The 13,306-nt window shown below is 43.7% G+C and overlaps 1 protein-coding gene across 1 annotated transcript in view; it reads right to left on the bottom strand.

Moving 5' to 3' along the window:
• Window positions 1–12,479, bottom strand: part of LOC134351692 (sortilin-like) — a 118,147-nt gene extending 105,668 nt beyond the window's left edge. The window contains exon 1 of the mRNA XM_063058203.1: window positions 12,018–12,479. Coding sequence (XP_062914273.1) covers window positions 12,018–12,260 — 243 coding nt within the window. The 5' untranslated portion in view covers window positions 12,261–12,479. The remainder of the gene's footprint in view (window positions 1–12,017) is intronic.
• Window positions 12,480–13,306: the final 827 nt, after the last annotated feature.

Below are 13,306 nucleotides of genomic sequence, written 5' to 3'. Positions count from 1 at the left end.
AGTGCCACAGGGATCTGTGCTGGGTCCATTGTCGTTTGTCATCTATATCCAAGATCTGGATGATAATATGGTTAAATCAATCAGGGTGTTCTGCACAAGGACTCCCAAGTCCCTCTGCATCTCAGATTCCTGGATTTTCTCCCCGTTTAGAAAATAGTCCGAAAATTTATTTCTACTATCAAAGTGCATGACCATGCATTTTCCAGCATTGACTTCATTTGTCATTTTCTTGCCCATTCTCCTAATCTGTCTAAGTCCTTTTGCATCCTACCCATTTCCTCAACACTACCTGCCCCTCCACCAATCTTCATATCATCTGCAAACTTGGCAACAAAGCCATCTATTCCATCATCTAAATCATTTATACACAGCATAAAAAGATGTAGTCCCAACACCGACCCCTGCCGAACACCACTAGTCACTGGCAGCTAACCAGACAAGGATCCTTTTATTCCCACTTGCTGCCTCCTACCAATCAGCTAATGCTCTAACCATGTTAGTAACTGTCCTGTAATTCCATTGGCTCTTAACTTGGGAAGCAGCCTCACATGTGGCACCTTGTCAAAGGCCTTCTGGAAGTCCAAATATACAACATCCACTGCATCCCCTTTTATCTATCCTGCCTGTAATCTCCTCAAAGGATTCCAACAGGTTTGTCAGGCAGGATTTTCCTTGAAGGAAACCATGCTGACTTTGTACTATCTTGTCCTGTGCCACCAAGTACACCATCACCTCATCTTTAACAATTGACTCTAACATCTTCCCAACCATTGAGGTCAGGCTAACTGGTCTATAATTCCTTTTTGCTGCCTTCCTCCTTTTTTAAACAGTGGAGTGACATTTGCAATTTTCCAGTCCTCTGGCACCATGCCAGAGTTGAATGATTTTTGAAAGACCATTTCTAATGCCACCACAATCTCTTACACTACCTCTTCAGAACCCTACGGTGCAGTTCCTCTGGTCTGGGTGACTTATGTACTTTTAGGTCTTTCAGCTTTTTGAGCACCGTCTCTCTTGTAACAGTAACTGCAACCATTTCTCTTCCTTCACACACTACAACATCAGGCATACTGCTAGAGTCTTCCACAGTGAAGACTGATACAAAATACTCATTTAGTTCATCAGCCAACTCCTTGTCCCTCGTTATTATTTCTCCTGCCTCATTTTCTAGCGGTCCTATATCCACTCTCATTTCTCTTTTATTTTTAACATACTTGAAAAAACTTTTACTATTCACTTTGATATTATTTGCTAGCTTGCTTTCATATCTCATCTTTCCACTTCTAATGATTTGTTTAGTTGCTCTCTGTAGGTTTTTAAAAACTTCCCCAATTCTCTACCTTCCCACCAATTTTTGCTTTGTTGTATGCCCTTTCTTTTGCTTTTACAATAGCTTTGACTTCCCTTGTCAGCCACGGTTTTATAATTTCACCATTAGAGTTTTTCTTTATTTTTGGAATACACATGACCTGCACCTTCCTCATTTTTCCCAGAAACACACTCCATTGCTGCTCTGCTGACATCCCTGCCAGCATCTCCTTCCAATTTACTTTGGTCAACTCCTCTCTCTTACCAAAGTAATTTCCTTTACTCCACTGAAATACTGCTACATCAGACTTTACTTTCTCCCTATCAAATTTCAAGTTGAACTCAATCATATTGTGATCACTGGTTCCTAAGGGTTCTTTTACCTTAAGCTCCGTTTTCGCCTCCGGTTCATTACGTAACACCCAATCCAATATAGCTGATCCCCTAATAGGCTCAACGACAAACTGCTCCAAAAAGCTATCTTTTAGGCAGTCAACAAGCTCACTCTCTTGAGATCAATTAACAACCCGATCTTCCCAATCAACCTGCATGTTAAAATCTCCCATGACTACCATAACATTGCCCTTTTGACTTGCCTTTTCTATTTCCTTTTGTAACCTGTGGTCCACCTCCCAGCCATTGTTGGGAGGCCTCCTGTATGTAACTGCCATCAACGTCCTTTTACCCTTGCAGTTTCTTAACACAACCCACAAGGATTCAGCATCTTCTGATCCTATGTCACATCTTTCCTCCGATTTGATGCAATTCTTTACCAGTAGAGCCACACCACCCCCTCTGCCTACCTTCCTATCCCTCTGATATAATGTGTAACCTTGGATATTCAGCTCCCAACTACAACCATCCTTCAGCCATGATTCAGTGATGGGCACAATGTCATACCTGGCAATCTGTAATAATGCAACAAGATCATCCACCTTATTTCTTATACTACGTGCATTTGGATCGAACACCTTGAGTACTGTATTTGCTGTCCTTTCTGATTGTGCATCCCTAATGATTTGATACTCAGCCTGTTGGCTGCAACTAAGTCCCATCACCTGCCTGCCCTTCCTGATAGTCTGACTGCACGCTATCTTTACTTTTCACAATCCATCCTTTCCTGAGTCCCTTCACTCCGGTTCCCACCCCCCTGCCAAATTAGTTTAAATCCTCCCCAACAGCTCTAACAACCCTACCCACAAGAATATTGGTCCTCCTCGGGTTCAGGTGCAACCCATCACTTTTGAACAGGTCATACCTCCCCCACAAGAGATCCCAATGATCCAAGAACCTGAAGCCCTGCCCCCTGCACCAGCTTCTCAGCCATGCGTTTATCTGCCAAATCATCCTGTTTCTACCCTCACTGGCACGTGGCACAGGCAGCAATCCAGAAGTTACTACGCAGGAGGTCCTGCTTCTCTTTTCAGGACCTCATTGCTTTTTCTTCCTATGTCTTTGGTACCAATATGTACTAAGACACCTGGCTGCTCCCCCTCCCTCTCCAAAATGTTGTGGACATGATCCGAGACATCCCTGACCCTGGCACCTGGGAGGCAACATACCATCCGGGTGTCCTGTTCATGTCCACAGAATCTCCTGTCTGTTCCCCTCACTATTGATTCCCCTGTCACTACTGCTCCCTTCTTCTCTCTCTTTCCCTTCTGCACCATGGACCCATGCTCAGTGCCTGTAACCCAGTCGCCATGGCATTCTCTTGGAAGGTCAACCTCCACAAAAGTATCCAAAGCGGTGTACTTGTTTCTGAGGAAATGGTCACAGGGGTGCTCTGCTCTAACTGCCTATTTCCATTTCTCCTGACAGTCATCCAGCTACTCGCCTCCTGCAACTTCGGGGTGACTACTTCCCTGTAACTTTGATCATTTATATCCTCGCTCTCCCGTACAACCCAAAGGTCATCCAGTTGCTGCTCCAGATCCCTAACACGGTCTTCAAGGAGCTGCAGCCGGATGCACTTCACATAGGTGTAGTTCCCCGGGAGACTCTGGATCTCCCAGTTCTCCACCATCTGCACAAACAGCACACCACAGCTGTTTAAATGGTACAGTAAGAGAGGAAAAAAAGCAAAAAGGAAACTCTAACAGACACTTTACACAGAGCCGACGCCTCTTTCTAGCTGAAGCCTAGTTTCAGCCAAAGCTTGTCGCTTCTACTCTCGCCACTGACAATGGCCGCTCCACTTATCCCTTCTGTACTTTCATTTAGTTCGAAGAGTTCTGTTGGCGCCTCTGATAGGCCACGTACAATGGACAAATGCTCTTGAAGCACCCTTTTTAAATAAGCACTGCCAACCTGCGAGAAATACCTCTTTGTAAAGCTCTGTTGACGCTGCTGATAGACCAAGTACAACGGACAAACGCTCTCGAGGCTCCCTTTTTAAATAACCTCCATTGACCTGCCAGAAATCCCTTTTTGTCTTCATGGTGTAGCTCTTGCCAGGACACTGGCAAACCAGCAGTTGGACCTTCCAGGTACAGTGCAGGTGTACATTCACTACAATCAAGTGAAACACCTTAAATGCACACAGATATCCATTTAACTAATTACGTGACTACTAAAACCAATTGGTTGCACCAGTGATGATTTGATATGACATAGTAAGGGGAGGTAAATACTATGCAATCAATTATTTTACATTTTATATTTGTAATTAATTTAGATCACTTTGTAGAGATCAGCTTTCACTTTGACACAAAAGGGTCTTTTTCTGCTGATCAGCTTCTGGGGGAGGAGGGTGAATACTTTTTATAGGCACTAAAGATACTGTTCTGTGTACACATCGGTGTGAGTCCTGAAGGTCCACTGGCAGGGTTCAGTACATCTCCTCAGGCTTAGAAAGGAGTTTTGAGTGGGTATTGGTGGTCCAAGATGGCACTAAGCTGCAATGTCTGTTGAGGTCGTGGCTCACAGTTAGTATTATTTTAATTTCATAGGGCTGGTTCAGGGAATAGTTCAGAGAGTTAGGGGTCAGGTTATGGTTTAGGGACAGTGATGAGGGAGTTAAGAAGCCACGGGCAGTAAATGCAGTGTCAGAGGCAGGAGCCGGAGGCTGGAGTCCAGGTCAGAGCACTCTGCAGGCAAAGGTCAGTGACCATTGAGGACAGAGTTTAGGTCGGCAGGTGCTGAGGATGAAGACCTGCGATTCCTCAGGTCGCCATGACTCAGAGTCAGAGGCAGGAGGCATGAGGATCAATGTACAGCATGCCCAGGTCAGTAAGTCCCAGGGTTGACGTCTATGTGAGTCTGGAGGTTGAGGCCCTAGGTCAAAGTCCAGTAATTGGTGAGTCCTAGGGTGGATATCCAGAGGAAGATGAATTCCAGAGGTCAAAGCCTTTGGTCAAACTCCAGTTGTTGGCAAGTCTGGAGGTCAAGGCTTGAACATCGAAGCAACTGGATTGGCTTGTCCAGAGGTCAGAGGCTTGATGTCTGAAAGTCTGCGAGTCTGAGCCAGGGACTGGAAGTTGTAAGATTGATGTCTGCAAATTTGAGAGTCCAGACCAAGGACTGGAAGTGGGAGGTCTGTAGGCAGCCTGTCCGGGGGTTGGAAATTTGGGTGTGTGTGCGTGTGTGTAAGTGGGTGGGTGGAGAGGACGGTGGGAAAGGGACTGTTTGCTGCTGTTCTGCTGAACATTGTGGGAATGCCATGTTAACGCCAAAATGTGTCACGACACCTGCACACTGCCCCAGCTCATTCTTAAGCTGTGCTAGTTGTTTACACAAATGACCGATTTTGATGTACATGTGATAAATAAATAAATCTGAATCTGAATATCAATTTATTATAGTCCACGCAGGTACTAATGACATAGATAGGGCTAAGAAGGAGATTCTACCAAATATGAGTAGGGAGGAAACTTAGGCAAGGAGATTTAATAAGAAAGAAATGACTAGCCAATAATAGCAAATATCAAAGCAGATATTTATAACCAGCACTTCAAGATCTTGACATTAAAGTATACCGCCTATTGGGGTCACATTAGGGAAAAGTGGTAAAAAGATAAAATTGAAATGCACTCAATATTCACATGTACAGAGACAAACATCCAATAGTCATTGCAGTAAAACGGTTCAAAATGACCAAGTTTGGAAATTAAATATTCCAGGATATTTATTGTTTAAATGAGATGGGAAATTTGGAGAAGGGTAACCCTGTTAATAAAAGATGGTATAGTGAGAGTAGAGGAAAACAATCTCATGAAGCAATTTGGAAAGCAAACAGTATGTTCACTGCAAAAATACTCAAGTACAAAAGTCACAAATGGACACAGAAGGAGGAAGTGTCAAGTCAAATCAATTCTCACTTGCCTCATTAAATGAACAGTGGGGGAAAAAAAACATAATAATCTTCAATCAGCTCCCAACAAAGAATACTTCAAAAATGATTTTAATTACATGACATAGGCCAAACTATATTTCCTTTTCTGTGACTTCCTAATTCTGGAAACTTCTGTAAAATCTAAAATGTACAATTCCCACAGGGCTACCCTTTAAAACATCTCACTAAAAGAAAATAACTATTTCAGAGAAGGTCCAACTAAGTAATAAATTGAAATTAGCATTCCTCAAAGTATAGAAAGGGCAAGTCATGCATTTTAACAACAGTCAATTATAAGCTTCCTTGTAACGTAGATGATATGTACATAAACCCAAGAGATTCTGCAGATGCTAGAAACCTAGAGCAATACATACAAAATGCTGGAGGAACACAGAAGGTCAGGCAGCATCTATGGAAATGGATAAAACAGCCGATGTTTCAGGCCAAGACATTTCTCCAGGAAAGGAGCGGGGAAAGATGCCAGAATAAGGTGGTGGGAGAAAGGAAGAAGGAGAAGACAGGTGGTGAAGGTGGGGGGGGGGCAATGAAGTAAGAAGCTAGGAGGTGATAGGAGGAAAAGGAAAATGGCTGGAGAAGAAGGAATTTGATCAGAAAGAAGAGTGTCCCATGGGAGAAAGGGAAGCAGGAGGGGCACCGGGGGGAGATGACGGGCAGGTAAGGAGAAGAGCTAAGAAGCCAGGAGGTAGAATATTACGGATTGGAACATATTCAAATATCGGATTAATTCTAATTACAGAAAGTTCACTTCATGGTTATTGTGTGGACATAATCTTTCTCCCAACAGTAACTGAGAAGCTCAAGACTCAAGTGTTGCCATGTGCACTCTTCCATTATATTAACTGATAGTACTTCCTTCAAAATTAGCACATAACAGATTTAGAGATAAATAGATACATACTTTATTGATCCCAAAGGAAATTACAATGTCACAGTAGCATTACAAGTTCACAGATATACAATATTAGAAGAGACATAAGAAAAATAAATCAGAAATAAGTTACGTTGAACAGTCTAACAGGAGGGGTTCATCACTTCCCCACCTATAGGTTGACTCATTATACAGTCTTATGGCTGAAGGTAAGAATGACCTCATATCGTGCTCCTTGGAGCAGCACAGTTGCCTTAGTCAGCTCCTTTGTTTAGCCAAGGTGGCATGCAGAGGGTGGGAAACATCCAGATTGCTGGGATTTTCCATAGGGTCTTTTGCTCTACCACAGCCTCCAGTGTGTCCAGTTTGACTCCTATAACAAGGCCAGCCTTTCTAATAAGTTTACTGAGCCTGTTGGCATCATCCGTGTTGATGCCATTGCCCCAGCACACCACTGCATCGAAGACTGTACTGGCAACAACAGACTGGTAGAACATGTGAAAGAGAGGCCCACATATTCTCCTTCCGAATGAACAAGATGTGAATTTTATTTTTAGAAATAATTTTAATTGATCTGGAAATCAAAAGCAACTAAAAAAGCTATTGGTTTTGTATCCTGCTTGGTGTTTTATTCCCCTCAGTCTCCTCAGGATGTAGAGGTGGCTCTGGCCCTTCTAGTACACAGCCTCTGTGTTGGTGCTCCACCCAAGTCTGTCATCCAGGTGCACCCCCGGGTACTTGTAGGTCCTCACCGCATCCACGACCTCACCATCAATAGTAACGTGGAGCTGTGGAGGCTTAGTCTTCCTGAAGTCCATCACTATCTCCTTTGTCTTACTGATGTTGAGCTGCAGATGATTCAGCTTGCACCCATTTGACAAAGTCCTCCACCAGGGCCCTGTATTCATCCTCCTGTCCTCCCCCTATACACCCAACTATTGCTGAGTCATCAGAGAACTTTTGCAGATGACATGACTCAGTGTTGAATCTAACAACTGAGGTGTACAGGGTAACTAGGAAGGGAGCCAACACAGTCTCCTGTGGGGCACCAGTGCTACTTACAGCAATTTCTGACACACAGCTCCAAAGCCACACAAACTGTCAGGTCGTCCATTCTCCAGGATACAATGGAAGTGCTCACCTGCATTGGACAGAGCTTCTCCCCCAGCAATGAGGGCTGTAGGGTATTGAAGGTACTTGAGAAATCAAAAAACGTGATCTTCACCGTGCTGGCCTGCTTATCCAAATGGGAGTAGGCTCTGTTCAGCAGGTAAATGACAGCATTGTCGACTCCAATTTGCTCCTTGTAGGCAAACTGCAGGAGATCGAGGGCTGATCTGACCAGGGTCTCTAGGGTCTTCACAATGTGTGAGGTCAGGGCCACTGGATGGCAGTCATTCAAGACTTTCAGTACCGGGGAACTCCACACGGCTGCTCAGCATACTCCTTCTGGACTTTGGGGCTCACACCATCTGGCCCCAATGCTTTGCCATGTCTGAGTTTCCCCCACAGCCCTTCTCACCTCTGGTGCAGATGGTTCTATAACACACACACACACACACACACACACACACACACACACACACACACACACACACCCATCAAGAAAAAGTTGAACAATCATAATCTTGTACATGAAATTTCCAAGTACTATGAAACCTGGAGGACGTACCTGAAAGATGTTTTACAGCACACAGTGAGAGGTTTGATTTTTCCATGATGGTATAACACAAGTTCCAACCATGCACTTAAACTTACTTTTATTATCATAACTTTTACTGCTCTTGTCATGCAGTAAATATTTTTCCAGTATGTCATTTAACATTTACAGCCAAGCCATTTGCATTAATTTTGCTTGGATGGCATGTACAGGCATATACAGTGTAATCCCACATTTATCCATTGGACTGAAAGGAAGCTGCCTGTGGTGGAAATTAAATCCAGAAAGAGATAATTTTGAAGAAAGTACTTGTAGTTTATATAATTGGACAGAGCATCTATCAACACTTGAGACTTTGGATTGCCATTTTTTAGCAGGATATTTTTGTACACATTTACAGTAGCCTTCAGGTGAACTATTTCCCACAATTGGAATAATATATCCAGAAGTTCCAGTCTACAAACGCTGCCTTACCTTTGAGTCATATCTAAGAAAAAAAACTGCTAACAATATAGCAAGCATTCGGGAACTTGATTTATATTACACAAGTACACAAAGAGTAATCCAACTCTTAGCAAGCATAGAGTATTATTTTTCAGTTGATCCAATACCAGTTTCAACTGGTGCAAAAAAGGCGTAATAAAGTTACGTGTAAATCTTTTTTCCCCTCATGCCACTCCAGCTTATCCCTCAAGCGACTAAGTTGTACTAAGAAATGAGGAAATGGGATCATACAACACAGAAACAGCAAGGCCATTTTAGCAACATTAGTTCAAAATCCAGTAGTCTCACTTCGATGATCCCAACTGCGAAAGCAGCACATGTAAAAGCGCACTCACTTCATGGTTAATAATACAATACTCTCTCAACTACTGGGGTCTGGTATACTTCAAATAAAATGTCACAAGTGATGAAAATATGACATTTCATTAAAAACATCCTCTACACCATTATTTTGTGGTGTTTGGGAGAAAGTTTCTTGTTTTATAAAGTCTCAGGAGAAGGACACTACCACTCGTGCCATGACCCAGGTGCTAGAAGTATCTCCTTGGCTTTTAACCACTGTAGGCACCCCCACCAACTCATAAAGCCCATAGCCTTTGTCAAAGCTGGAGGCCAACCACAGCCTCAGCCTGGATCACCAGCAGGCTTGCTCACCGTAGCATCTGATCGGCAACTGAAAAATAGATCTTGGCGAGCAATTGAAGTTTCCTGACTTCATCGCATCATCAGCCCTGAGGCCTGACATGGTCATTCTGTCAGAAACCTCAAAGCAGGTGGTCATGGTAAAAGTGAAAGTCCCTTGGGAAGACCAGATTGAGGAGGCATTTGAGCATATGAAAGCCATTTATTAGGAGCTTGTGGAGTAGTGCCAGAGACAGGGGTGGAGGGCACAATGCAAGCTTGTAGAGGTGGCTGCTCGCTGTGCAGAACCTACTCTCTGCTTGGCATTACAGGGCCTGCAAAGGAAAGGGTCATCAGCACCGTCACAGAGGCTGCTGAGCGAGCCTCCAAACAGCTATGGATCAAGAGGTGTGACCCGTGGACCAATGCTGCTGGGACACACGCCAGGGTCAGATCAATCCTGGCTGGGTCGCCTGGGCAATAGTGTCTGATGTTGAAACACTCGAAACACCCGATAACCACAGGTTACATCACTGATGATGTGTCCCAGCACATCCTAGGATGTACCTCAGCAGCAACATTGACTTTTTTTTTAATTTTAAAAAAGTGAAGACATAAATGTCATAAGGTACTCAAACTTTAATCAACCTAATCTAAACTTATTTTTACTTAACCCAACATCCACTTGACGTTGTTGCACAATATGTACCACAAACAACTTGTTATTGTTATCTTTCTATTATTAGGATTGAGCCTCACACTGGAGTTTTGTGGGAAATAATCTAGGCCAACAGTACTGTATACTACTGACAGAATGCTGTATGGTCAAAGGTGTTTTCATTCAAAGGAAACAAGTGAAAGCCAGATCAATTCTTTCAGGAGAATGTACAACCTGACTTCCTGACCAAAGGAGATGATCTATCCAGCTGTTTATCCTATTACTGATTGAGAGATTACTGTTTTGTTCTTTTTTTAATCTTATATCCTACCTTACTACAATGCTTACACTAAAAAAAAACCTCTTAATTTGCAGTAAATGCTTTGGAAAGCCCAAGTTTGTGAAACCAAGTACAAAGGGTATATAAATGTCTTCCCTTTTCTACCCTTGGTGTAAAAAAAATGTGGTTTTAGGTGAAATATGACTGAGGCCTCCGTCGATTAGGGTTGACCATAGATGTTAAATGTGTGAGGTGAAATATATTTGTTATATAAATTTTAATAGCTTTTTAGTGAGATTGTTGGTGGCTCCTATAGTCTCTTGTGTCTCCATTTAGGCAAACTGAGTATGTTATTCACGTTCCCAACACTTGCCCCTCCTCCCCCCATCATGACTGAATATTATAAACCATAATCTTCTTAGTTTACTTCTATATGTGGATTAAGGAATCTAAAGTTACAAATGGAACCATTACTTTTTCTGCTTTGTTAACATTACTCCCAAATGCGCACTTCTAATATAATAGTTATTCTCCATCACAACTCTTTTTCAAACCATTTGCTACTACACATGACGATACATTTCAATATCAATTTTCCTATATCTTGCGTAGAAAACACGTTTTCTTTTTCCACCTCAAATATCTTTAATAGTCAGACTGTAATACAGCAGAAGGAAATGCAATACTTGTGTCTGGAAAAATGTTTTAATAAGAGAAGATAACACAAATTAATTTAAAGGAATTGCCATCTGGGAACAAGAGAAAAGCATGAATTTTCAATTAAGTCAAGGCTGATCTTTATGCCAACAATACCTGGTTCTATATCTCTTAATATATAAAAATCTAATCAATAAATTCAAAGATAATTGCTTATTGGTTGATTTATAGAACTTCACTACAGATGATTTGGTGTTTCAGTCATACAGGATATGGGATGTTCAGAGAGAAGCATTCAGATCCTATAAATTAGAAACGCCTCCTTCCATAATTCAAGTCGTCGAGTTTATTGTCATTTAACAATACATGTACATACTGTAACATATTGAATTCCCCATTCTTTATTCTCAGAATACTGTTTTACACAATTCTCAAGTATGTACACAGGCGAGAAGCTCCAGAGCATGTGAGCACAATTTTAGAACGGACAGTACCTTAAAATAAAACAAGCTATATTTTGTGCTCAGAAGATACTCCGAACGAGAAAGCAAGATACGCAAGCAAAATCGAAAGCAAACAAATATTACTGAATTTTGCTATTCAGGCGGACAGACAACCAGCTGTGATCACTTATTTTTTTTAAAAAAGCTACTCGCATTAAAATAGGTTACTTTTTTAAACACCTCTCACTGCAACTGAGTGAAACTTAAACCTGAGCTTTCCACCGTGACTACAGCTCCAGTCCCTGCCTTGATGGTCATTTTAGCAGAAAGGGCTTGTGAAACCGGGTACATATCGAGATTCAGCAGGTCAGCTAGCATCTATGGAGAGGAATAAAAAGTCGACGTTTCCGGCCGAGGCCTTTATCGGGGCCACCCTCCCTCCCACCTTCTTGTACTGGCTTCTTCCCCCAATCCTTCCAGAGTTCCTCCAGCATTTTGTCTCTCTTATTCTGGTTTTCCAAGATCTGCAGAATCTTTTGTGTTTACATAGATAAACTGGTCAGTTTCACAACAATTCTCAAGCAGAAGGAAGCGAAGCATTGATAGCATCTTAAAAGGGCTCCTGATGGTTCCGTTGAACTAACAACGCACAAGCCAGACTTACCTGGTGGGTATTTTGCACCAGAGCGCCTTGATCAGAGGTGTCACTGCCACAAGATCCTGCCTGCCCGGCACTGGCTCCACGGGGAGCATCTCTCACGACCCGCGAAGCGCCCTTGAAAGTTGCCAGTTGCTGAAAGATCTCCCGGCGATGGGCCGGCAGCTCAGGAAAGTCCCTTTTGTGGTCGCAGGACACCTTGCAGCCAAACAGGGCGATAAGGAGGAGCCCCGTAAGCATCCGAGCCATTCTCCTCCTCGTAGGAAAAAATGTGAGAAAGAAACTAAAAACAAGGAAGTGACTGGGACCCGAAGGGCGGGAGGAACAGGGCAGCTTGATACTGTGCGGCCGGTTGCTAGGCTGCCGTTCGCCTGTTGCTAAGACGTAATATGATACATTGAAAAGCCGTCGTTGTGCACCTGTCACCTGGCGCCGCGCCCTCCAAGCTGCCCCCTATCGGCGCATAGTGAGGCAGCCCCCACCCACCGTCGCCCATCCAAGCCCAGGGCCCGCCCCTCGCCGATAGGGGTGGACCCAGACCCCACCCCTCTCCCAGACCACGCCCCTCTCCCAGACCACGCCCACCTCACAGACCACGCCCCTCTCCCAGACCCCGCCCACCTCACAGACCACACCCCTCACCTGGCCAAGATTCGCCCCTCACCCGGCCAACTCCACCCCGTACCCACACCCTGCCCAACCCAGACCCCACCCCACAACCAGAACCCGCCCAACTTCACCACCTCACTCCACTCCTCACCCGGTCAAGACCCAGCCCAGAAGCTGGCCCAAACCATCCTATACCTCCCCATCAGTGTCCCAACCAGGCCCAGCCCTATTCCCCTCCGACATCCATCCCAACCAAGACCCTGGCCCATACCAGTCCCAAAACAGAACCCACACCTTACCAGGTGCTGTCCCTAACCCATCCTGCCCAGACTCTGCCCCGACCCACCCTAACAATGTCTCCACCTTCCACTCTCTATTCCCCACTACATTTTCTCTCTCTATTTCCCAGTCGTTCCCAACCACAGGAAAGGCTTTCAAACATTGCTCATAAAATATCCTTATTTCTTTGTAGGGGTTAGAGTAAATACACCCTCAGACATTGTTCTTCATCGGAAACCATGCTGAGATTGCTAATAATCGCTAAGCACATTAATTACCATAACACCAGGAAGTACAAACTAAGGGTGTATACATATTTTGGTCTAACAGCCAAGCGTATCAACACAACTTATACTTTATTGTCGCCAAACAATTGGTACTAGAATGTACAATCATCACAGCGATAT

Source organism: Mobula hypostoma, chromosome 9 (assembly GCF_963921235.1).
Source record: "Mobula hypostoma chromosome 9, sMobHyp1.1, whole genome shotgun sequence".
NCBI classification, from domain to species: Eukaryota; Metazoa; Chordata; class Chondrichthyes; order Myliobatiformes; family Myliobatidae; genus Mobula; species Mobula hypostoma.
The sequence above is the reverse complement of the archived record's forward strand: the minus strand, read 5'-3'. Positions and strand labels throughout refer to the sequence as shown.